This window comes from Barbatula barbatula, assembly GCF_947034865.1.
Source record: "Barbatula barbatula genome assembly, chromosome: 23".
In the NCBI taxonomy this organism is placed as follows: Eukaryota; Metazoa; Chordata; class Actinopteri; order Cypriniformes; family Nemacheilidae; genus Barbatula; species Barbatula barbatula.
In genome coordinates this window covers 8,586,497-8,611,054 of record NC_136786.1, presented here as the reverse complement: position 1 = coordinate 8,611,054, position 24,558 = coordinate 8,586,497, and the positions used below count along the sequence as shown (strand labels likewise).

Genomic DNA, 24,558 nt, shown 5'->3' with positions numbered 1-24,558 from the left:
CATCCAACACTTGTAATGGATATTATTCATTTGCATTGTATGTTAAGATCCATTAAAGTGTTTTATTATTTTCTAAATTTGATCTCAGTTATCTACACCGGGCACGAGCAGTGATCAATTAAACTGCGTTCTAAAAGTGCGCGCGCGCGCAAACACGGAGTTCACACAGCATGATAAGAGACATGTCGGCTTACATTCTTTACTGATGCTGCACATAAAGGATTTTTACCAAATACATAAATGTCTTCGAGCATGTGCACTCATAACAGGAGTCAGAACGAGACTCGTATTTAAAAGCACAGCAAAAGGCAGCCAAAACCGTGCTGAAAGCTTCATGTACAGAAACGATCTCACAGTATATGAACATTAACAAGTATTACAAAACAAATAAAGGCCTCTCGATAAAAAAAAACGATTGAAAATCATTTATGGTTAAACTAAACCTTCTATCAAACAAACAAACCAAAAGCTGTCCAACAGACAGAAAATGAGCATCATCGTTCATAAGTGGAAGAGCTAAATTCATTATGTTCCAAACAACGCACAATATTTAGGATGTCAACTTTAAAACAGTATAGATCTCATAGAAGACAGTCATCAAACAAATAGGGTTCAACGGGGCTAAGGGTCTCCTTAAGAAAAAAATGTGCTTTTCACTTCACCCCTGATGTATAATTGCAGAAAATATATAAATGTTTGTATTAAATATTTATGGATCAACAGATTTTATTGAAAATTAATAATTAGTAGTTAATTTTGTTTAATAATCTTTTGAGGTGGTAAGCAGGGTGGAGAAAAAAGCACACAGCATTGATACAAAAGCTTTAGAAAAAAGAATATGGTTTTCATATTGTTAAACAAAATGCTCAAAACAATCATTTGAGCAAAGTTTGTAAGATTTTAGTTCATTTCGATAAATAAAGTAATTTATTTTTGTTCAGTTAATATACTGACAGACACATGCTGACAAGCTCATTTTCCGAGAAGCAAAAGTTTGGTTATAAAGTGAAATTATAAGGAAAAATTAAATAAAAATGTCTCCGATTTGTAAAGGAGTCACAAAGTTTGTGACCTTTTCAAGCACCCGGCCATCACTCGGGGGTTAGTGTGATTTTTTACACAGCATTTATAATAACTGAAATGATAATTAAATACATATTACAGGACTAAAGCACATTTTATATAATTTGTGTGTATATTGTTAGTCACAGAGCTGCTTAATATCAAAGATTTTATTATTGTTATAGAAACGTGTTTCCTGTGAGAGGTGACACTGTCCTTCAAATTGTACTTAGAGGTAAGAAATAATAATGATTGTTTTTTGTAAGACCTTGAGTGGATTAGTATTGTGTGTCTATAAGAGCAAGGGCTGCTATTAAGTCAAAGGTTTCATAAACACTCTTCAAACCTGTATTCATGCAATATTAAAAGTCTTTATTACGTCTCAATGTCTGTGATATCTAACTATATACATAATATATACATAATGATGAAGCTCCCTGGATGATGTTCAGGAAGCTTCCTTGGTTTTCTTGCTTGGCAGAAGTCTGGAGCCATTGTCTTCTCCGTCGTCCTCGCTCAAATCCCGTCGCCTCTTACTGGTCCGGGAGCCTCGAGGTTCAGAATCGGCCGAGCTGGATCTATGGCTGAGGCTCGGGCTTGTAGAAGAACACGCCAAATCAGAGTACCCGCGTTTTCGGGGGTGTGAGCAACCGGACCCCTCGGCTGTGTTCTTAAAACAGTTCACTTCCTGTGTGAGCAAGAACCAGAAAACCGGTTTGGAAAGAAGACAGAGCCTGATGCTTGACAAAAACAGCATTTACTGTTTAACATCCTTACCTGGCGTAAGAACATGTTTATATTCAAATCATCAGGAGACACGTGAGACTGTGTGCAGCTGGGACAAACATGTTCATCTGAATCCAGCAGACACGTTCGAATACCTGCGACCAAACAATCACAGAAACGTTCTCAAAGGTCAAACAAACTTTCTGAGTAGTATTTGCTTGTGAAGAAACTCACACTCATCGCAGAAGCTGTTGCTGCAGCAGGGAGTCATCACAGCGTCAGTCATGAGATCTTTGCAGATCTGACACAGCAGAGCATCGGGCACCGGATCTTCACCTGGGGTGGATGAGGAGGACTCATGCTGTGGTAAGAAGGGCGGATCCTCTTTCTTCTGAGTCGCATAAGCCGCACTAAACAGAACAAGCGCACAATTAAACTGCAACCAAATGCAAATGTGTGTTCGTGGTGAGGTGTCTACACGCATGACAGTTGTAAACTCACGCGTTAATAATGGGAATGACATGCTTTCCACTGCTGCTCAGCATCACTCCCTTCGTGTTGTGGTCATCCACCTCCATTAAGAAGCTGACAGGAATTCCTGCACTTCTGCGTATGCGCTTACCCCCAATGAAAGCTGGATCCTGTGAAGGCACAAGCGACAGGTTGCATTTGGACATTCGTGGCCGTCCGTGAACACAAATGCTGTCCACAGTTCAGTGATGTGTTACCCGTGTCTTTGGGCAGTTTCTGATGTGATGCCCAGGTACGCCACACTTATAGCACACATAGTTTGGATGAAGACCTCCAACCAGCTTGAGTGCTTCACTGGTAAGTGAGGAGAGTCATGATGGAGCGCACTTGAAAATTCAAGTCACGGTATGAATGTTGTTATACTCACTTGGTAGAATAGTAACAGCGGCTGGACTGGAACATGACAGCTTTTATTTTGTCCTCCTCTGAAGCCTTTGCCTCGGCCAGATTGTCAGTCTGCAAATTTACAAATAAATGCTTTATGCGTCTCTTTCTACAGAAACATACAGTTTACATACTTTCATATTGTTCCGTGTGTTTCAGTACCTTGAAAAGCTGCTCCAGTGAAAATGAAGAATCCTTCACATGCTGTCGAAGAAAGAACAACGAGATTTATTATCAGGCAGAACCTCATCACCCCCAGAGAGACAAACTAAAGACACTTAACACGTTGCAAACAGAAACCCACCAACTGATATTTTACAGCAATGCTTTAGTAGAGAATTTGGAAATGCGCGTATATTAGCTAAACCACAAACATATTTATATTGGAATAAGTTCATTACAGAAAATGTGAAGATCATAAGGTGGCATGATGTTTGACTTAAAAAACAGAATTTGAAATTAATGAATTTTACAGTTCAATTATATGTAGGCCGATCGTCCAAGGCTTCTTCGTGGTCAACTCTGACAAGCTTAAGGAGATCATACAGTACAATTTAAACAATCAAGTCAACACTTTTGTTTACATACCGCTTTTGAAGATCCACTTGATGGTTCACACCTGTTACCGCAAATGAAAACAACAAAGACTTAATGACTGGTTGATATTCATTAAAAGATTCTTATTCATAACATCATCAAGTGACTTACTTGGCATGTCTGTTGTAAGTGGGTTTCACCCCAGTGCCAGGGATTCTTCTGACGGTCACCGTAGTGTAACTGGGGATGATGTCTCCATCATCAGTGTATTCTGTGGGAAACACACACTTATTCACAGACTGTTCACACCAACCAAAGTAATACCATGAATACTGTATGCCGACCACAGTACATATCAATAAACTGTAACATGTGTAAAAAATGTGTAAATGCTTATTAAACAAGTGTTTGCTTGTTTTTCTTAATGTCCCTTTTCCACTACATTAAAATAGTGCTACTATAATTTGGGTGACTGTAATTTGCACAATCACAATTAATACTTAACAAAAATCCATTTACTCTTTTAAAGGGAGCAAATAAGTCAATGTTTACATGTAATATAGCTGAACTGACCCTCATGTGTTTGGTCGTTGGTGATGCGCAGGTCACAGCGCTTCAGTTTCTCTCGGCTCATGATTTGTCGTTTCAAATCTCCGAGAGTGATGTGAAGGCCCTCAAAGATCACCATGTCGTGTGTAAGTTTACTGAAAAACTTATAATGAACACACGCCATGTTGCGTTCTGATGCCCCTGCAAACAAATACAACAGATTCAGTTCTTGTAATAAATTGGCAGAAATGTAAAAGAATTGAACAGAACAATGTCAGCAAGTAATTAACCACAAATATAATATAAATTAATAAGACAAATATGAATATTAAAAGTGAAAACTCAGACGACAACGAGGTTGTAGAAATGTGCTCATCAACAGCGATTGCGTAGCAACACTAAACCAAACTTTGATGTTGCCACGGAAACCGATCAAGCGCATCAATTAAAAGCGTCGTCGATGACGTCAATGTTTAAGCGAGATGACGCGTCCAGCACAAATAAACTAAACAATAAAGTTTTATTGAAGTGTGTTATCACTAGTGTCTGGTGTCTTTGATTACAGTAGCTAATAACTGTATGTAAAGTAACAGAGGGGATTACTATTCTTTCATATTTGTAATGTACTTGCGTCACAACTCCTATAAAAACATGTCAAATGTGTGTTAATGAAGTAAGTTAAAATAAGTATTTCTATCAATTACAAATTAGTTTCTACTCAATATTATTTGCAGACATTTATTTTACTGAATGAATGTTTATTAAGAAATGTAGGGCCTAATGGTTACAGCTTGTTGTTTCATTTAGATGAATCCTAATAGACTTTTCAAAAACTGATTTCTTTTGTCAATGTGGAAAAGGTTCATGCGATTTTTACAAAGTATGAACTTGATCTAAGTGATGTGATTAGAAATTATAACGTTTTGAGGGAACATCCAACACTTGTAATGGATATTATTCATTTGCATTGTATGTTAAGATCCATTAAAGTGTTTTAGTTATTTTCTAAATTTGATCTCAGTTATCTACACCGGGCACGAGCAGTGATCAATTAAACTGCGTTCTAAAAGTGCGCGCGCGCGCAAACACGGAGTTCACACAGCATGATAAGAGACATGTCGGCTTACATTCTTTACTGATGCTGCACATAAAGGATTTTTACGAAATACATAAATGTCTTCGAGCATGTGCACTCATGACAGGAGTCAGAACGAGACTCGTATTTAAAAGCAAAGCAAAAGGCAGCCAAAACCGTGCTGAAAGCTTCATGTACAGAAACGATCTCACAGTATATGAACATTAACATGTATTACAAAACAAATAAAGGCCTCTCGATAAAAAAAAACGATTGAAAATCATTTACGGTTAAACTAAGCATTCTATCAAACAAACAAACCAAAAGCTGTCAAACAGACAGAAAATGAGCATCATCGTTCATAAGTGGAAGAGCTAAATTCATTATGTTCCAAACAACGCACAATATTTAGGATGTCAACTTTTAAACAGTATAGATCTCATAGAAGACAGTCATCAAACAAATAGGGTTCAACGGGACTAAGGGTCTCCTTAAGAAAATAATGTGCTTTTCACTTCACCCCTGATGTATAATTGCAGAAAATATATAAATGTTTGTATTAAATATTTATGGATCAACAGATTTTATTGAAAATTAATAATTAGTAGTTAATTTTGTTTAATAATCTTTTGAGGTGGTAAGCAGGGTGGAGAAAAAAGCACACAGCATTGATACAAAAGCTTTAGAAAAAAGAATATGGTTTTCATATTGTTAAACAAAATGCTCAAAACAATCATTTGAGCAAAGTTTGTAAGATTTTAGTTCATTTTGATAAATAAAGTAATTTATTTTTGTTCAGTTAATATACTGACAGACACATGCTGACAAGCTCATTTTCCGAGAAGCAAAAGTTTGGTTATAAAGTGAAATTATAAGGAAAAATAAAATAAAAATGTCTCCGATTTGTAAAGGAGTCACAAAGTTTGTGACCTTTTCAAGCACCCGGCCATCACTCGGGGGTTAGTGTGATTTTTTACACAGCATTTATAATAACTGAAATGATAATTAAATACATATTACAGGAGTAAAGCACATTTGATATAATTTGTGTTTATATTGTTAGTCACAGAGCTGCTTAATATCAAAGATTGTATTATTGTTATAGAAACGTGTTTCCTGTGAGAGGTGACACTGTCCTTCAAATTGTATTTAGAGGTAAGAAATAATAATGATTGTTTTTTGTAAGACCTTGAGTGGATTAGTATCGTGTGTCTATAAGAGCAAGGGCTGCTATTAAGTCAAAGGTTTCATAAACACTCTTCAAACCTGTATTCATGCAATATTAAAAGTCTTTATTACGTCTCAATGTCTGTGATATCTAACTATATACATATTATATACATAATGATGAAGCTCCCTGGATGATGTTCAGGAAGCTTCCTTGATTTTCTTGCTTGGCAGAAGTCTGGAGCCATTGTCTTCTCCGTCGTCCTCGCTCAAATCCCGTCGCCTCTTACTGGTCCGGGAGCCTCGAGGTTCAGAATCGGCCGAGCTGGATCTATGGCTGAGGCTCGGGCTTGTAGAAGAACACGCCAAATCAGAGTACCCGCGTTTTCGGGGGTGTGAGCAACCGGATCTCTCGGCTTTGTTCTTAAAACAGTTCACTTCCTGTGTGAGCAAGAACCAGAAAACCGGTTTGGAAAGAAGACAGAGCCTGATGCTTGACAAAAACAGCATTTACTGTTTAACATCCTTACCTGGCGTAAGAACATGTTTATATTCAAATCATCAGGAGACACGTGAGACTGTGTGCAGCTGGGACAAACATGTTCATCTGAATCCAGCAGACACGTTCGAATACCTGCGACCAAACAATAACAGAAACGTTCTCAAAGGTCAAACAAACTTTCTGAGTAGTATTTGCTTGTGTAGAAACTCACACTCATCGCAGAAGCTGTTGCTGCAGCAGGGAGTCATCACAGCGTCAGTCATGAGATCTTTGCAGATCTGACACAGCAGAGCATCGGGCACCGGATCTTCACCTGGGGTGGATGAGGAGGACTCATGCTGTGGTAAGAAGGGCGGATCCTCTTTCTTCTGAGTCGCATAAGCCGCACTAAACAGAACAAGCGCACAATTAAACTGCAACCAAATGCAAATGTGTGTTCGTGGTGAGGTGTCTACACGCATGACAGTTGTAAACTCACGCGTTAATAATGGGAATGACATGCTTTCCACTGCTGCTCAGCATCACTCCCTTCGTGTTGTGGTCATCCACCTCCATTAAGAAGCTGACAGGAATTCCTGCACTTCTGCGTATGCGCTTACCCCCAATGAAAGCTGGATCCTGTGAAGGCACAAGCGACAGGTTGCATTTGGACATTCGTGGCCGACCGTGAACACAAATGCTGTCCACAGTTCAGTGATGTGTTACCCGTGTCTTTGGGCAGTTTCTGATGTGATGCCCAGGTACGCCACACTTATAGCACACATAGTTTGGATGAAGACCTCCAACCAGCTTGAGTGCTTCACTGGTAAGTGAGGAGAGTCATGATGGAGCGCACTTGAAAATTCAAGTCACAGTATGAATGTTGTTATACTCACTTGGTAGAATAGTAACAGCGGCTGGACTGGAACATGACAGCTTTTATTTTGTCCTCCTCTGAAGCCTTTGCCTCGGCCAGATTGTCAGTCTGCAAATTTACAAATAAATGCTTTATGCGTCTCTTTCTACAGAAACATACAGTTTACATACTTTCATATTGTTCCGTGTGTTTCAGTACCTTGAAAAGCTGCTCCAGTGAAAATGAAGAATCCTTCACATGCTGTCGAAGAAAGAACAACGAGATTTATTATCAGGCAGAACCTCATCACCCCCAGAGAGACAAACTAAAGACACTTAACACGTTGCAAACAGAAACCCACCAACTGATATTTTACAGCAATGCTTTAGTAGAGAATTTGGAAATGCGCGTATATTAGCTAAACCACAAACATATTTATATTGGAATAAGTTCATTACAGAAAATGTGAAGATCATAAGGTGGCATGATGTTTGACTTAAAAAACAGAATTTGAACTTAATGAATTTTACAGTTCAATTATATGTAGGCCGATCGTCCAAGGCTTCTTCGTGGTCAACTCTGACAAGCTTAAGGAGATCATACAGTACAATGTAAACAATCAAGTCAACACTTTTGTTTACATACCGCTTTTGAAGATCCACTTGATGGTTCACACCTGTTACCGCAAATGAAAACAACAAAGACTTAATGACTGGTTGATATTCATTAAAAGATTCATATTCATAACATCATCAAGTGACTTACTTGGCATGTCTGTTATAAGTGGGTTTCACCCCAGTGCCAGGGATTCTTCTGACGGTCACCGTAGTGTAACTGGGGATGATGTCTCCATCATCAGTGTAGTCTGTGGGAAACACACACTTATTCACAGTCTGTTCACACCAACCAAAGTAATACCATGAATACTGTATGCCGACCACAGTACATATCAATAAACTGTAACATGTGTAAAAAATGTGTAAATGCTTATCAATCAAGTGTTTGCTTGTTTTTCTTAATGTCCCTTTTCCACTACATTAAAATAGTGTTACTATAATTTGGGTGACTGTAATTTGCACAATCACAATTAATACTTAACAAAAATCCATTTACTCTTTTAAAGGGAGCAAATAAGTCAATGTTACATGTAATATAGCTGAACTGACCCTCATGTGTTTGGTCGTTGGTGATGCGCAGGTCACAGCGCTTCAGTTTCTCTCGGCTCATGATTTGTCGTTTCAAATCTCCGAGAGTGATGTGAAGGCCCTCAAAGATCACCATGTCGTGTGTAAGTTTACTGAAAAACTTATAATGGACACACGCCATGTTGCGTTCTGATGCCCCTGCAAACAAATACAACAGATTCAGTTCTTGTAATAAATTGGCAGAAATGTAAAAGAATTGAACAGAACAATGTCAGCAAGTAATTAACCACAAATATAATATAGATTAATAAGACAAATATGAATATTAAAAGTGAAAACTCAGACGACAACGAGGTTGTAGAAATGTGCTCATCAACAGCGATTGCGTAGCAACACTAAACCAAACTTTGATGTTGCCACGGAAACCGATCAAGCGCATCAATTAAAAGCGTCGTCGATGACGTCAATGTTTAAGCGAGATGACGCGTCCAGCACAACTCAACTAAACAATAAAGTTTTATTGAAGTGTGTTATCACTAGTGTTTGGTGTCTTTGACTACAGTAGCTAATAACTGTATGTAAAGTAACAGAGGGGATTACTATTCTTTCATATTTGTAATGTACTTGCATCACAACTCCTATAAAAACATCCAACACTTGTAATGGATATTATTCATTTGCATTGTATGTTAAGATCCATTAAAGTGTTTTATTATTTTCTAAATTTGATCTCAGTTATCTACACCGGGCACGAGCAGTGATCAATTAAACTGCGTTCTAAAAGTGCGCGCGCGCGCAAACACGGAGTTCACACAGCATGATAAGAGACATGTCGGCTTACATTCTTTACTGATGCTGCACATAAAGGATTTTTACCAAATACATAAATGTCTTCGAGCATGTGCACTCATAACAGGAGTCAGAACGAGACTCGTATTTAAAAGCACAGCAAAAGGCAGCCAAAACCGTGCTGAAAGCTTCATGTACAGAAACGATCTCACAGTATATGAACATTAACAAGTATTACAAAACAAATAAAGGCCTCTCGATTAAAAAAAAACGATTGAAAATCATTTATGGTTAAACTAAACCTTCTATCAAACAAACAAACAAACCAAAAGCTGTCCAACAGACAGAAAATGAGCATCATCGTTCATAAGTGGAAGAGCTAAATTCATTATGTTCCAAACAACGCACAATATTTAGGATGTCAACTTTAAAACAGTATAGATCTCATAGAAGACAGTCATCAAACAAATAGGGTTCAACGGGGCTAAGGGTCTCCTTAAGAAAAAAATGTGCTTTTCACTTCACCCCTGATGTATAATTGCAGAAAATATATAAATGTTTGTATTAAATATTTATGGATCAACAGATTTTATTGAAAATTAATAATTAGTAGTTAATTTTGTTTAATAATCTTTTGAGGTGGTAAGCAGGGTGGAGAAAAAAGCACACAGCATTGATACAAAAGCTTTAGAAAAAAGAATATGGTTTTCATATTGTTAAACAAAATGCTCAAAACAATCATTTGAGCAAAGTTTGTAAGATTTTAGTTCATTTCGATAAATAAAGTAATTTATTTTTGTTCAGTTAATATACTGACAGACACATGCTGACAAGCTCATTTTCCGAGAAGCAAAAGTTTGGTTATAAAGTGAAATTATAAGGAAAAATTAAATAAAAATGTCTCCGATTTGTAAAGGAGTCACAAAGTTTGTGACCTTTTCAAGCACCCGGCCATCACTCGGGGGTTAGTGTGATTTTTTACACAGCATTTATAATAACTGAAATGATAATTAAATACATATTACAGGACTAAAGCACATTTTATATAATTTGTGTGTATATTGTTAGTCACAGAGCTGCTTAATATCAAAGATTTTATTATTGTTATAGAAACGTGTTTCCTGTGAGAGGTGACACTGTCCTTCAAATTGTACTTAGAGGTAAGAAATAATAATGATTGTTTTTTGTAAGGCCTTGAGTGGATTAGTATTGTGTGTCTATAAGAGCAAGGGCTGCTATTAAGTCAAAGGTTTCATAAACACTCTTCAAACCTGTATTCATGCAATATTAAAAGTCTTTATTACGTCTCAATGTCTGTGATATCTAACTATATACATAATATATACATAATGATGAAGCTCCCTGGATGATGTTCAGGAAGCTTCCTTGGTTTTCTTGCTTGGCAGAAGTCTGGAGCCATTGTCTTCTCCGTCGTCCTCGCTCAAATCCCGTCGCCTCTTACTGGTCCGGGAGCCGCGAGGTTCAGAATCGGCCGAGCTGGATCTATGGCTGAGGCTCGGGCTTGTAGAAGAACACGCCAAATCAGAGTACCCGCGTTTTCGGGGGTGTGAGCAACCGGACCCCTCGGCTGTGTTCTTAAAACAGTTCACTTCCTGTGTGAGCAAGAACCAGAAAACCGGTTTGGAAAGAAGACAGAGCCTGATGCTTGACAAAAACAGCATTTACTGTTTAACATCCTTACCTGGCGTAAGAACATGTTTATATTCAAATCATCAGGAGACACGTGAGACTGTGTGCAGCTGGGACAAACATGTTCATCTGAATCCAGCAGACACGTTCGAATACCTGCGACCAAACAATCACAGAAACGTTCTCAAAGGTCAAACAAACTTTCTGAGTAGTATTTGCTTGTGAAGAAACTCACACTCATCGCAGAAGCTGTTGCTGCAGCAGGGAGTCATCACAGCGTCAGTCATGAGATCTTTGCAGATCTGACACAGCAGAGCATCGGGCACCGGATCTTCACCTGGGGTGGATGAGGAGGACTCATGCTGTGGTAAGAAGGGCGGATCCTCTTTCTTCTGAGTCGCATAAGCCGCACTAAACAGAACAAGCGCACAATTAAACTGCAACCAAATGCAAATGTGTGTTCGTGGTGAGGTGTCTACACGCATGACAGTTGTAAACTCACGCGTTAATAATGGGAATGACATGCTTTCCACTGCTGCTCAGCATCACTCCCTTCGTGTTGTGGTCATCCACCTCCATTAAGAAGCTGACAGGAATTCCTGCACTTCTGCGTATGCGCTTACCCCCAATGAAAGCTGGATCCTGTGAAGGCACAAGCGACAGGTTGCATTTGGACATTCGTGGCCGTCCGTGAACACAAATGCTGTCCACAGTTCAGTGATGTGTTACCCGTGTCTTTGGGCAGTTTCTGATGTGATGCCCAGGTACGCCACACTTATAGCACACATAGTTTGGATGAAGACCTCCAACCAGCTTGAGTGCTTCACTGGTAAGTGAGGAGAGTCATGATGGAGCGCACTTGAAAATTCAAGTCACAGTATGAATGTTGTTATACTCACTTGGTAGAATAGTAACAGCGGCTGGACTGGAACATGACAGCTTTTATTTTGTCCTCCTCTGAAGCCTTTGCCTCGGCCAGATTGTCAGTCTGCAAATTTACAAATAAATGCTTTATGCGTCTCTTTCTACAGAAACATACAGTTTACATACTTTCATATTGTTCCGTGTGTTTCAGTACCTTGAAAAGCTGCTCCAGTGAAAATGAAGAATCCTTCACATGCTGTCGAAGAAAGAACAACGAGATTTATTATCAGGCAGAACCTCATCACCCCCAGAGAGACAAACTAAAGACACTTAACACGTTGCAAACAGAAACCCACCAACTGATATTTTACAGCAATGCTTTAGTAGAGAATTTGGAAATGCGCGTATATTAGCTAAACCACAAACATATTTATATTGGAATAAGTTCATTACAGAAAATGTGAAGATCATAAGGTGGCATGATGTTTGACTTAAAAAACAGAATTTGAACTTAATGAATTTTACAGTTCAATTATATGTAGGCCGATCGTCCAAGGCTTCTTCGTGGTCAACTCTGACAAGCTTAAGGAGATCATACAGTACAATTTAAACAATCAAGTCAACACTTTTGTTTACATACCGCTTTTGAAGATCCACTTGATGGTTCACACCTGTTACCGCAAATGAAAACAACAAAGACTTAATGACTGGTTGATATTCATTAAAAGATTCTTATTCATAACATCATCAAGTGACTTACTTGGCATGTCTGTTGTAAGTGGGTTTCACCCCAGTGCCAGGGATTCTTCTGACGGTCACCGTAGTGTAACTGGGGATGATGTCTCCATCATCAGTGTATTCTGTGGGAAACACACACTTATTCACAGACTGTTCACACCAACCAAAGTAATACCATGAATACTGTATGCCGACCACAGTACATATCAATAAACTGTAACATGTGTAAAAAATGTGTAAATGCTTATTAAACAAGTGTTTGCTTGTTTTTCTTAATGTCCCTTTTCCACTACATTAAAATAGTGCTACTATAATTTGGGTGACTGTAATTTGCACAATCACAATTAATACTTAACAAAAATCCATTTACTCTTTTAAAGGGAGCAAATAAGTCAATGTTTACATGTAATATAGCTGAACTGACCCTCATGTGTTTGGTCGTTGGTGATGCGCAGGTCACAGCGCTTCAGTTTCTCTCGGCTCATGATTTGTCGTTTCAAATCTCCGAGAGTGATGTGAAGGCCCTCAAAGATCACCATGTCGTGTGTAAGTTTACTGAAAAACTTATAATGAACACACGCCATGTTGCGTTCTGATGCCCCTGCAAACAAATACAACAGATTCAGTTCTTGTAATAAATTGGCAGAAATGTAAAAGAATTGAACAGAACAATGTCAGCAAGTAATTAACCACAAATATAATATAAATTAATAAGACAAATATGAATATTAAAAGTGAAAACTCAGACGACAACGAGGTTGTAGAAATGTGCTCATCAACAGCGATTGCGTAGCAACACTAAACCAAACTTTGATGTTGCCACGGAAACCGATCAAGCGCATCAATTAAAAGCGTCGTCGATGACGTCAATGTTTAAGCGAGATGACGCGTCCAGCACAAATAAACTAAACAATAAAGTTTTATTGAAGTGTGTTATCACTAGTGTTTGGTGTCTTTGATTACAGTAGCTAATAACTGTATGTAAAGTAACAGAGGGGATTACTATTCTTTCATATTTGTAATGTACTTGCGTCACAACTCCTATAAAAACATGTCAAATGTGTGTTAATGAAGTAAGTTAAAATAAGTATTTCTATCAATTACAAATTAGTTTCTACTCAATATTATTTGCAGACATTTATTTTACTGAATGAATGTTTATTAAGAAATGTAGGGCCTAATGGTTACAGCTTGTTGTTTCATTTAGATGAATCCTAATAGACTTTTCAAAAACTGATTTCTTTTGTCAATGTGGAAAAGGTTCATGCGATTTTTACAAAGTATGAACTTGATCTAAGTGATGTGATTAGAAATTATAACGTTTTGAGGGAACATCCAACACTTGTAATGGATATTATTCATTTGCATTGTATGTTAAGATCCATTAAAGTGTTTTAGTTATTTTCTAAATTTGATCTCAGTTATCTACACCGGGCACGAGCAGTGATCAATTAAACTGCGTTCTAAAAGTGCGCGCGCGCGCAAACACGGAGTTCACACAGCATGATAAGAGACATGTCGGCTTACATTCTTTACTGATGCTGCACATAAAGGATTTTTACCAAATACATAAATGTCTTCGAGCATGTGCACTCATGACAGGAGTCAGAACGAGACTCGTATTCAAAAGCAAAGCAAAAGGCAGCCAAAACCGTGCTGAAAGCTTCATGTACAGAAACGATCTCACAGTATATGAACATTAACATGTATTACAAAACAAATAAAGGCCTCTCGATAAAAAAAAACGATTGAAAATCATTTATGGTTAAACTAAACCTTCTATCAAACAAACAAACCAAAAGCTGTCAAACAGACAGAAAATGAGCATCATCGTTCATAAGTGGAAGAGCTAAATTCATTATGTTCCAAACAACGCACAATATTTAGGATGTCAACTTTTAAACAGTATAGATCTCATAGAAGACAGTCATCAAACAAATAGGGTTAACGGGGCTAAGGGTCTCCTTAAGAAAAAAATGTGCTTTTCACTTCACCCCTGATGTATAATTGCAGAAAATATATAAATGTTTGTATTAAATATTTATGGATCAACAGATTTTATTGAAAATTAATAATTAGTAGTTAATTTTGTTTAATAATCTTTTGAGGTGGTAAGCAGGGTGGAGAAAAAAGCACACAGCATTGATACAAAAGCTTTAGAAAAAAGAATATGGTTTTCATATTGTTAAACAAAATGCTCAAAACAATCATTTGAGCAAAGTTTGTAAGATTTTAGTTCATTAAAGATAAATAAAGTAATTTATTTTTGTTCAGTTAATATACTGACAGACACATGCTGACAAGCTCATTTTCCGAGAAGCAAAAGTTTGGTTATAAAGTGAAATTATAAGGAAAAATAAAATAAAAATGTCTCCGATTTGTAAAGGAGTCACAAAGTTTGTGACCTTTTCAAGCACCCGGCCATCACTCGAGGGTTAGTGTGATTTTTTACACAGCATTTATAATAACTGAAATGATAATTAAATAAATATTACAGGACTAAAGCACATTTTATATAATTTGTGTGTATATTGTTAGTCACAGAGCTGCTAAATATCAAAGATTTTATTATTGTTATAAAAACGTGTTTTCTGTGAGAGGTGACACTGTCCTTCAAATTGTACTTAGAGGTAAGAAATAATAATGATTGTTTTTTGTAAGACCTTGAGTGGATTAGTATCGTGTGTCTATAAGAGCAAGGGCTGCTATTAAGTCAAAGGTTTCATAAACACTCTTCAAACCTGTATTCATGCAATATTAAAAGTCTTTATTACGTCTCAATGTCTGTGATATCTAACTATATACATAATATATACATAATGATGAAGCTCCCTGGATGATGTTCAGGAAGCTTCCTTGGTTTTCTTGCTTGGCAGAAGTCTGGAGCCATTGTCTTCTCCGTCGTCCTCGCTCAAATCCCGTCGCCTCTTACTGGTCCGGGAGCCTCGAGGTTCAGAATCGGCCGAGCTGGATCTATGGCTGAGGCTCGGGCTTGTAGAAGAACACGCCAAATCAGAGTACCCGCGTTTTCGGGGGTGTGAGCAACCGGACCCCTCGGCTGTGTTCTTAAAACAGTTCACTTCCTGTGTGAGCAAGAACCAGAAAACCGGTTTGGAAAGAAGACAGAGCCTGATGCTTGACAAAAACAGCATTTACTGTTTAACATCCTTACCTGGCGTAAGAACATGTTTATATTCAAATCATCAGGAGACACGTGAGACTGTGTGCAGCTGGGACAAACATGTTCATCTGAATCCAGCAGACACGTTCGAATACCTGCGACCAAACAATCACAGAAACGTTCTCAAAGGTCAAACAAACTTTCTGAGTAGTATTTGCTTGTGTAGAAACTCACACTCATCGCAGAAGCTGTTGCTGCAGCAGGGAGTCATCACAGCGTCAGTCATGAGATCTTTGCAGATCTGACACAGCAGAGCATCGGGCACCGGATCTTCACCTGGGGTGGATGAGGAGGACTCATGCTGTGGTAAGAAGGGCGGATCCTCTTTCTTCTGAGTCGCATAAGCCGCACTAAACAGAACAAGCGCACAATTAAACTGCAACCAAATGCAAATGTGTGTTCGTGGTGAGGTGTCTACACGCATGACAGTTGTAAACTCACGCGTTAATAATGGGAATGACATGCTTTCCACTGCTGCTCAGCATCACTCCCTTCGTGTTGTGGTCATCCACCTCCATTAAGAAGCTGACAGGAATTCCTGCACTTCTGCGTATGCGCTTACCCCCAATGAAAGCTGGATCCTGTAAAGGCACAAGCGACAGGTTGCATTTGGACATTCGTGGCCGACCGTGAACACAAATGCTGTCCACAGTTCAGTGATGTGTTACCCGTGTCTTTGGGCAATTTCTGATGTGATGCCCAGGTACGCCACACTTATAGCACACATAGTTTGGATGAAGACCTCCAACCAGCTTGAGTGCTTCACTGGTAAGTGAGGAGAGTCATGATGGAGCGCACTTGAAAATTCAAGTCACAGTATGAATGTTGTTATACTCACTTGGTAGAATAGTAACAGCGGCTGGACTGGAACATGACAGCTTTTATTTTGTCCTCCTCTGAAGCCTTTGCCTCGGCCAGATTGTCAGTCTGCAAATTTACAAATAAATGCTTTATGCGTCTCTTTCTACAGAAACATACAGTTTACATACTTTCATATTGTTCCGTGTGTTTCAGTACCTTGAAAAGCTGCTCCAGTGAAAATGAAGAATCCTTCACATGCTGTCGAAGAAAGAACAACGAGATTTATTATCAGGCAGAACCTCATCACCCCCAGAGAGACAAACTAAAGACACCTAACACGTTGCAAACAGAAACCCACCAACTGATATTTTACAGCAATGCTTTAGTAGAGAATTTGGAAATGCGCGTATATTAGCTAAACCACAAACATATTTATATTGGAATAAGTTCATTACAGAAAATGTGAAGATCATAAGGTGGCATGATGTTTGACTTAAAAAACAGAATTTGAACTTAATGAATTTTACAGTTCAATTATATGTAGGCCGATCGTCCAAGGCTTCTTCGTGGTCAACTCTGACAAGCTTAAGGAGATCATACAGTACAATGTAAACAATCAAGTCAACACTTTTGTTTACATACCGCTTTTGAAGATCCACTTGATGGTTCACACCTGTTACCGCAAATGAAAACAACAAAGACTTAATAACTGGTTGATATTCATTAAAAGATTCTTATTCATAACATCATCAAGTGACTTACTTGGCATGTCTGTTATAAGTGGGTTTCACCCCAGTGCCAGGGATTCTTCTGACGGTCACCGTAGTGTAACTGGGGATGATGTCTCCATCATCAGTGTATTCTGTGGGAAACACACACTTATTCACAGACTGTTCACACCAACCAAAGTAATACCATGAATACTGTATGCCGACCACAGTACATATCAATACACTGTAACATGTGTAAAAAATGTGTAAATGCTTTTCAATCAAGTGTTTGCTTGTTTTTCTTAATGTCCCTTTTCCACTACATTAAAATAGTGTTGTTATAATTTGGGTGACTGTAATTTGCACAAGCACAATTAATACTTAACAAAAATCCATTTACTCTTTTAAAGGGAGCAAATAAGTCAATGTTTACATGTAATATAGCTGAACTGACCCTCATGTGTTTGGTCGTTGGTGATGCGCAGGTCACAGCGCTTCAGTTTCTCTCGGCTCATGATTTGTCGTTTCAAATCTCCGAGAGTGATGTGAAGGCCCTCAAAGATCACCATGTCGTGTGTAAGTTTACTGAAAAACTTATAATGAACACACGCCATGTTGCGTTCTGATGCCCCTGCAAACAAATACAACAGATTCAGTTCTTGTAATAAATTGGCAGAAATGTAAAAGAATTGAACAGAACAATGTCAGCAAGTAATTAACCACAAATATAATATAGATTAATAAGACAAATATGAATATTAAAAGTGAAAACTCAGACGACAACGAGGTTGTAGAAATGTGCTCATCAACAGCGATTGCGTAGCAACACTAAACCAAACTTTGATGTTGCCACGGAAACCGATCAAGCGCATCAATTAAAACCGTCGTCGATGACGTCAATGTTTAAGCGAGATGACGCGTCCAGCACAACTCAACTAAACAATAAAGTTTTATTGAAGTGTGTTATCACTAGTGTTTGGTGTCTTTGATTACAGTAGCTAATAACTGTATGTAAAGTAACAGAGGGGATTACTATTCTTTCATATTTGTAATGTACTTGCATCACAACTCCTATAAAAACATGTCAAATGTGTGTAAATGAAGTAAGTTAAAATAAGTATTTCTATCAATTACAAATTATTTTCTACTCAATATTATTTGCAGACATTTATTTTACTGAATGAATGTTTATTAAGAAATGTAGGGCCTAATGGTTACAGCTTGTTGTTTCATTTAGATGAATCCTAATCGACTTTTCAAAAACTGATTTCTTTTGTCAATGTGGAAAAGGTTCATGCGATTTTTACAAAGTATGAACTTGATCTAAGTGATGTGATTAGAATTTATAACGTTTTGAGGGAACATCCAACACTTGTAATGGATATTATTCATTTGCATTGTATGTTAAGATCCATTAAAGTGTTTTAGTTATTTTCTAAATTTGATCTCAGTTATCTACACCGGGCACGAGCAGTGATCAATTAAACTGCGTTCTAAAAGTGCGCGCGCGCGCAAACACGGAGTTCACACAGCATGATAAGAGACATGTCGGCTTACATTCTTTACTGATGCTGCACATAAAGGATTTTTACCAAATACATAAATGTCTTCGAGCATGTGCACTCATGACAGGAGTCAGAACGAGACTCGTATTTAAAAGCAAAACAAAAGGCAGCCAAAACCGTGCTGAAAGCTTCATGTACAGAAACGATCTCACAGTATATGAACATTAACATGTATTACAAAACAAATAAAGGCCTCTCGATAAAAAAAAACGATTGAAAATCATTTATGGTTAAACTAAACCTTCTATCAAACAAACAAACCAAAAGCTGTCAAACAGACAGAAAATGAGCATCATCGTTCATAAGTGGAAGAGCTAAATTCATTATGTTCCAAACAACGCACAATATTTAGGATGTCAACTTTAAAACAGTATAGATCTCATAGAAGACAGTCATCAAACAAATAGGGTTCAACGGGGCTAAGGGTCTCCTTAAGAAAATAATGTGCTTTTCACTTCACCCCTGATGTATAATTGCAGAAAATATATAAACGTTTGTATTAAATATTTATGGATCAACAGATTTTATTGAAAATTAATAATTAGTAGTTAATTTTGTTTAATAATCTTTTGAGGTGGTAAGCAGGGTGGAGAAAAAAGCACACAGCATTGATACAAAAGCTTTAGAAAAAAGAATATGGTTTTCATATTGTTAAACAAAATGCTCAAAACAATCATTTGAGCAAAGTTTGTAAGATTTTAGTTCATTTCGATAATTAAAGTAATTTATTTTTGTTCAGTTAATATACTGACAGACACATGCTGACAAGCTCATTTTCCGAGAAGCAAAAGTTTGGTTATAAAGTGAAATTATAAGGAAAAATTAAATAAAAATGTCTCCGATTTGTAAAGGAGTCACAAAGTTTGTGACCTTTTCAAGCACCCGGCCATCACTCGGGGGTTAGTGTGATTTTTTACACAGCATTTATAATAACTGAAATGATAATTAAATACATATTACAGGACTAAAGCACATTTTATATAATTTGTGTGTATATTGTTAGTCACAGAGCTGCTTAATATCAAAGATTTTATTATTGTTATAGAAACGTGTTTCCTGTGAGAGGTGACACTGTCCTTCAAATTGTACTTAGAGGTAAGAAATAATAATGATTGTTTTTTGTAAGACCTTGAGTGGATTAGTATTGTGTGTCTATAAGAGCAAGGGCTGCTATTAAGTCAAAGGTTTCATAAACACTCTTCAAACCTGTATTCATGCAATATTAAAAGTCTTTATTACGTCTCAATGTCTGTGATATCTAACTATATACATATTATATACATAATGATGAAGCTCCCTGGATGATGTTCAGGAAGCTTCCTTGGTTTTCTTGCTTGGCAGAAGTCTGGAGCCATTGTCTTCTCCGTCGTCCTCGCTCAAATCCCGTCGCCTCTTACTGGTCCGGGAGCCTCGAGGTTCAGAATCGGCCGAGCTGGATCTATGGCTGAGGCTCGGGCTTGTAGAAGAACACGCCAAATCAGAGTACCTGTGTTTTCGGGGGTGTGAGCAACCGGACCCCTCGGCTGTGTTCTTAAAACAGTTCACTTCCTGTGTGAGCAAGAACCAGAAAACCGGTTTGGAAAGAAGACAGAGCCTGATGCTTGACAAAAACAGCATTTACTGTTTAACATCCTTACCTGGCGTAAGAACATGTTTATATTCAAATCATCAGGAGACACGTGAGACTGTGTGCAGCTGGGACAAACATGTTCATCTGAATCCAGCAGACACGTTCGAATACCTGCGACCAAACAATCACAGAAACGTTCTCAAAGGTCAAACAAACTTTCTGAGTAGTATTTGCTTGTGAAGAAACTCACACTCATCGCAGAAGCTGTTGCTGCAGCAGGGAGTCATCACAGCGTCAGTCATGAGATCTTTGCAGATCTGACACAGCAGAGCATCGGGCACCGGATCTTCACCTGGGGTGGATGAGGAGGACTCATGCTGTGGTAAGAAGGGCGGATCCTCTTTCTTCTGAGTCGCATAAGCCGCACTAAACAGAACAAGCGCACAATTAAACTGCAACCAAATGCAAATGTGTGTTCGTGGTGAGGTGTCTACACGCATGACAGTTGTAAACTCACGCGTTAATAATGGGAATGACATGCTTTCCACTGCTGCTCAGCATCACTCCCTTCGTGTTGTGGTCATCCACCTCCATTAAGAAGCTGACAGGAATTCCTGCACTTCTGCGTATGCGCTTACCCCCAATGAAAGCTGGATCCTGTGAAGGCACAAGCGACAGGTTGCATTTGGACATTCGTGGCCGTCCGTGAACACAAATGCTGTCCACAGTTCAGTGATGTGTTACCCGTGTCTTTGGGCAGTTTCTGATGTGATGCCCAGGTACGCCACACTTATAGCACACATAGTTTGGATGAAGACCTCCAACCAGCTTGAGTGCTTCACTGGTAAGTGAGGAGAGTCATGATGGAGCGCACTTGAAAATTCAAGTCACGGTATGAATGTTGTTATACTCACTTGGTAGAATAGTAACAGCGGCTGGACTGGAACATGACAGCTTTTATTTTGTCCTCCTCTGAAGCCTTTGCCTCGGCCAGATTGTCAGTCTGCAAATTTACAAATAAATGCTTTATGCGTCTCTTTCTACAGAAACATACAGTTTACATACTTTCATATTGTTCCGTGTGTTTCAGTACCTTGAAAAGCTGCTCCAGTGAAAATGAAGAATCCTTCACATGCTGTCGAAGAAAGAACAACGAGATTTATTATCAGGCAGAACCTCATCACCCCCAGAGAGACAAACTAAAGACACTTAACACGTTGCAAACAGAAACCCACCAACTGATATTTTACAGCAATGCTTTAGTAGAGAATTTGGAAATGCGCGTATATTAGCTAAACCACAAACATATTTATATTGGAATAAGTTCATTACAGAAAATGTGAAGATCATAAGGTGGCATGATGTTTGACTTAAAAAACTGAATTTGAACTTAATGAATTTTACAGTTCAATTATATGTAGGCCGATCGTCCAAGGCTTCTTCGTGGTCAACTCTGACAAGCTTAAGGAGATCATACAGTACAATGTAAACAATCAAGTCAACACTTTTGTTTACATACCGCTTTTGAAGATCCACTTGATGGTTCACACCTGTTACCGCAAATGAAAACAACAAAGACTTAATAACTGGTTGATATTCATTAAAAGATTCTTATTCATAACGTCATCAAGTGACTTACTTGGCATGTCTGTTATAAGTGGGTTTCACCCCAGTGCCAGGGATTCTTCTGACGGTCACCGTAGTGTAACTGGGGATGATGTCTCCATCATCAGTGTAGTCTGTGGGAAACACACACTTATTCACAGTCTGTTCACACCAACCAAAGTAATACCATGAATACTGTATGCCGACCACAGTACATATCAATAAACTGTAACATGTGTAAAAAATGTGTAAATGCTTATCAAACAAGTGTTTGCTTGTTTTTCTTAATGTCCCTTTTCCACTACATTAAAATAGTGTTGCTATAATTTGGGTGACTGTAATTTGCACAATCACAATTAATACTTAACAAAAATCCATTTACTCTTTTAAAGGGAGCAAATAAGTCAATGTTTACATGTAATATAGCTGAACTGACCCTCATGTGTTTGGTCGTTGGTGATGCGCAGGTCACAGCGCTTCAGTTTCTCTCGGCTCATGATTTGTCGTTTCAAATCTCCGAGAGTGATGTGAAGGCCCTCAAAGATCACCATGTCGTGTGTAAGTTTACTGAAAAACTTATAATGAACACACGCCATGTTGCGTTCTGATGCCCCTGCAAACAAATACAACAGATTCAGTTCTTGTAATAAATTGGCAGAAATGTAAAATTATTGAACAGAACAATGTCAGCAAGTAATTAACCACAAATATAATATAGATTAATAAGACAAATATGAATATTAAAAGTGAAAACTCAGACGACAACGAGGTTGTAGAAATGTGCTCATCAACAGCGATTGCGTAGCAACACTAAACCAAACTTTGATGTTGCCACGGAAACCGATCAAGCGCATCAATTAAAACCGTCGTCGATGACGTCAATGTTTAAGCGAGATGACGCGTCCAGCACAACTCAACTAAACAATAAAGTTTTATTGAAGTTTGTTATCACTAGTGTTTGGTGTCTTTGACTACAGTAGCTAATAACTGTATGTAAAGTAACAGAGGGGATTACTATTCTTTCATATTTGTAATGTACTTGCGTCTCAACTCCTATAAAAACATGTTAAATGTGTGTAAATGAAGTAAGTTAAAATAAGTATTTCTATCAATTACAAATTATTTTCTACTCAATATTATTTGCAGACATTTATTTTACTGAATGAATGTTTATTAAGAAATGTAGGGCCGAATGGTTACAGCTTGTTGTTTCATTTAGATGAATCCTAATAGACTTTTCAAAAACTGATTTCTTTTGTCAATGTGGAAAAGGTTCATGCGATTTTTACAAAGTATGAACTTGATCTAAGTGATGTGATTAGAAATTATAACGTTTTGAGGGAACATCCAACACTTGTAATGGATATTATTCATTTGCATTGTATGTTAAGATCCATTAAAGTGTTTTAGTTATTTTCTAAATTTGATCTCAGTTATCTACACCGGGCACGAGCAGTGATCAATTAAACTGCGTTCTAAAAGTGCGCGCGCGCGCAAACACGGAGTTCACACAGCATGATAAGAGACATGTCGGCTTACATTCTTTACTGATGCTGCACATAAAGGATTTTTACCAAATACATAAATGTCTTCGAGCATGTGCACTCATGACAGGAGTCAGAACGAGACTCGTATTCAAAAGCAAAGCAAAAGGCAGCCAAAACCGTGCTGAAAGCTTCATGTACAGAAACGATCTCACAGTATATGAACATTAACATGTATTACAAAACAAATAAAGGCCTCTCGATAAAAAAAAACGATTGAAAATCATTTATGGTTAAACTAAACCTTCTATCAAACAAACAAACAAACCAAAAGCTGTCAAACAGACAGAAAATGAGCATCATCGTTCATAAGTGGAAGAGCTAAATTCATTATGTTCCAAACAACGCACAATATTTAGGATGTCAACTTTTAAACAGTATAGATCTCATAGAAGACAGTCATCAAACAAATAGGGTTCAACGGGGCTAAGGGTCTCCTTAAGAAAATAATGTGCTTTTCACTTCACCCCTGATGTATAATTGCAGAAAATATATAAATGTTTGTATTAAATATTTATGGATCAACAGATTTTATTGAAAATTAATAATTAGTAGTTAATTTTGTTTAATAATCTTTTGAGGTGGTAAGCAGGGTGGAGAAAAAAGCACACAGCATTGATACAAAAGCTTTAGAAAAAAGAATATGGTTTTCATATTGTTAAACAAAATGCTCAAAACAATCATTTGAGCAAAGTTTGTAAGATTTTAGTTCATTTTGATAAATAAAGTAATTTATTTTTGTTCAGTTAATATACTGACAGACACATGCTGACAAGCTCATTTTCCGAGAAGCAAAAGTTTGGTTATAAAGTGAAATTATAAGGAAAAATAAAATAAAAATATCTCCGATTTGTAAAGGAGTCACAAAGTTTGTGACCTTTTCAAGCACCCGGCCATCACTCGGGGGTTAGTGTGATTTTTTACACAGCATTTATAATAACTGAAATGATAATTAAATACATATTACAGGAGTAAAGCACATTTGATATAATTTGTGTTTATATTGTTAGTCACAGAGCTGCTTAATA

The 24,558-nt window shown here is 37.7% G+C and overlaps 5 protein-coding genes across 5 annotated transcripts; all 5 read right to left on the bottom strand.

The window, feature by feature from the left end:
* Positions 1-1,510: 1,510 nt before the first annotated feature.
* Positions 1,511-3,973, bottom strand: LOC306912117 (E3 ubiquitin-protein ligase RBBP6-like; the record flags this gene model as incomplete). The annotated part of the gene is made up of 10 exons (XM_079487983.1): positions 1,511-1,750; positions 1,840-1,943; positions 2,023-2,198; positions 2,290-2,429; positions 2,517-2,613; positions 2,687-2,775; positions 2,866-2,907; positions 3,292-3,322; positions 3,412-3,511; positions 3,814-3,973. The coding sequence occupies 10 exons, from the start codon at positions 3,971-3,973 to the stop codon at positions 1,511-1,513; spliced, it is 1,179 nt and encodes a 392-aa protein (XP_079344109.1).
* Positions 3,974-6,232: 2,259 nt separating this feature from the next.
* On the bottom strand, positions 6,233-8,694 carry LOC306912116 (E3 ubiquitin-protein ligase RBBP6-like; the record flags this gene model as incomplete). The annotated part of the gene is made up of 10 exons (XM_079487982.1): positions 6,233-6,472; positions 6,562-6,665; positions 6,745-6,920; positions 7,012-7,151; positions 7,239-7,335; positions 7,409-7,497; positions 7,588-7,629; positions 8,014-8,044; positions 8,134-8,233; positions 8,535-8,694. The coding sequence occupies 10 exons, from the start codon at positions 8,692-8,694 to the stop codon at positions 6,233-6,235; spliced, it is 1,179 nt and encodes a 392-aa protein (XP_079344108.1).
* Positions 8,695-10,675: 1,981 nt separating this feature from the next.
* LOC306912115 (E3 ubiquitin-protein ligase RBBP6-like) lies at positions 10,676-13,138 on the bottom strand (the record flags this gene model as incomplete). The annotated part of the gene is made up of 10 exons (XM_079487981.1): positions 10,676-10,915; positions 11,005-11,108; positions 11,188-11,363; positions 11,455-11,594; positions 11,682-11,778; positions 11,852-11,940; positions 12,031-12,072; positions 12,457-12,487; positions 12,577-12,676; positions 12,979-13,138. 10 exons carry the CDS (start codon positions 13,136-13,138, stop codon positions 10,676-10,678), a joined length of 1,179 nt encoding a protein of 392 aa, XP_079344107.1.
* A 2,259-nt stretch (positions 13,139-15,397) lies between these two features.
* LOC306912113 (E3 ubiquitin-protein ligase RBBP6-like) lies at positions 15,398-17,860 on the bottom strand (the record flags this gene model as incomplete). The annotated part of the gene is made up of 10 exons (XM_079487979.1): positions 15,398-15,637; positions 15,727-15,830; positions 15,910-16,085; positions 16,177-16,316; positions 16,404-16,500; positions 16,574-16,662; positions 16,753-16,794; positions 17,179-17,209; positions 17,299-17,398; positions 17,701-17,860. The coding sequence occupies 10 exons, from the start codon at positions 17,858-17,860 to the stop codon at positions 15,398-15,400; spliced, it is 1,179 nt and encodes a 392-aa protein (XP_079344105.1).
* Positions 17,861-20,119: 2,259 nt separating this feature from the next.
* LOC306912112 (E3 ubiquitin-protein ligase RBBP6-like) lies at positions 20,120-22,582 on the bottom strand (the record flags this gene model as incomplete). Its single annotated transcript, XM_079487978.1, has 10 exons — positions 20,120-20,359; positions 20,449-20,552; positions 20,632-20,807; positions 20,899-21,038; positions 21,126-21,222; positions 21,296-21,384; positions 21,475-21,516; positions 21,901-21,931; positions 22,021-22,120; positions 22,423-22,582. The coding sequence occupies 10 exons, from the start codon at positions 22,580-22,582 to the stop codon at positions 20,120-20,122; spliced, it is 1,179 nt and encodes a 392-aa protein (XP_079344104.1).
* Between the last annotated feature and the right edge of the window lie 1,976 nt (positions 22,583-24,558).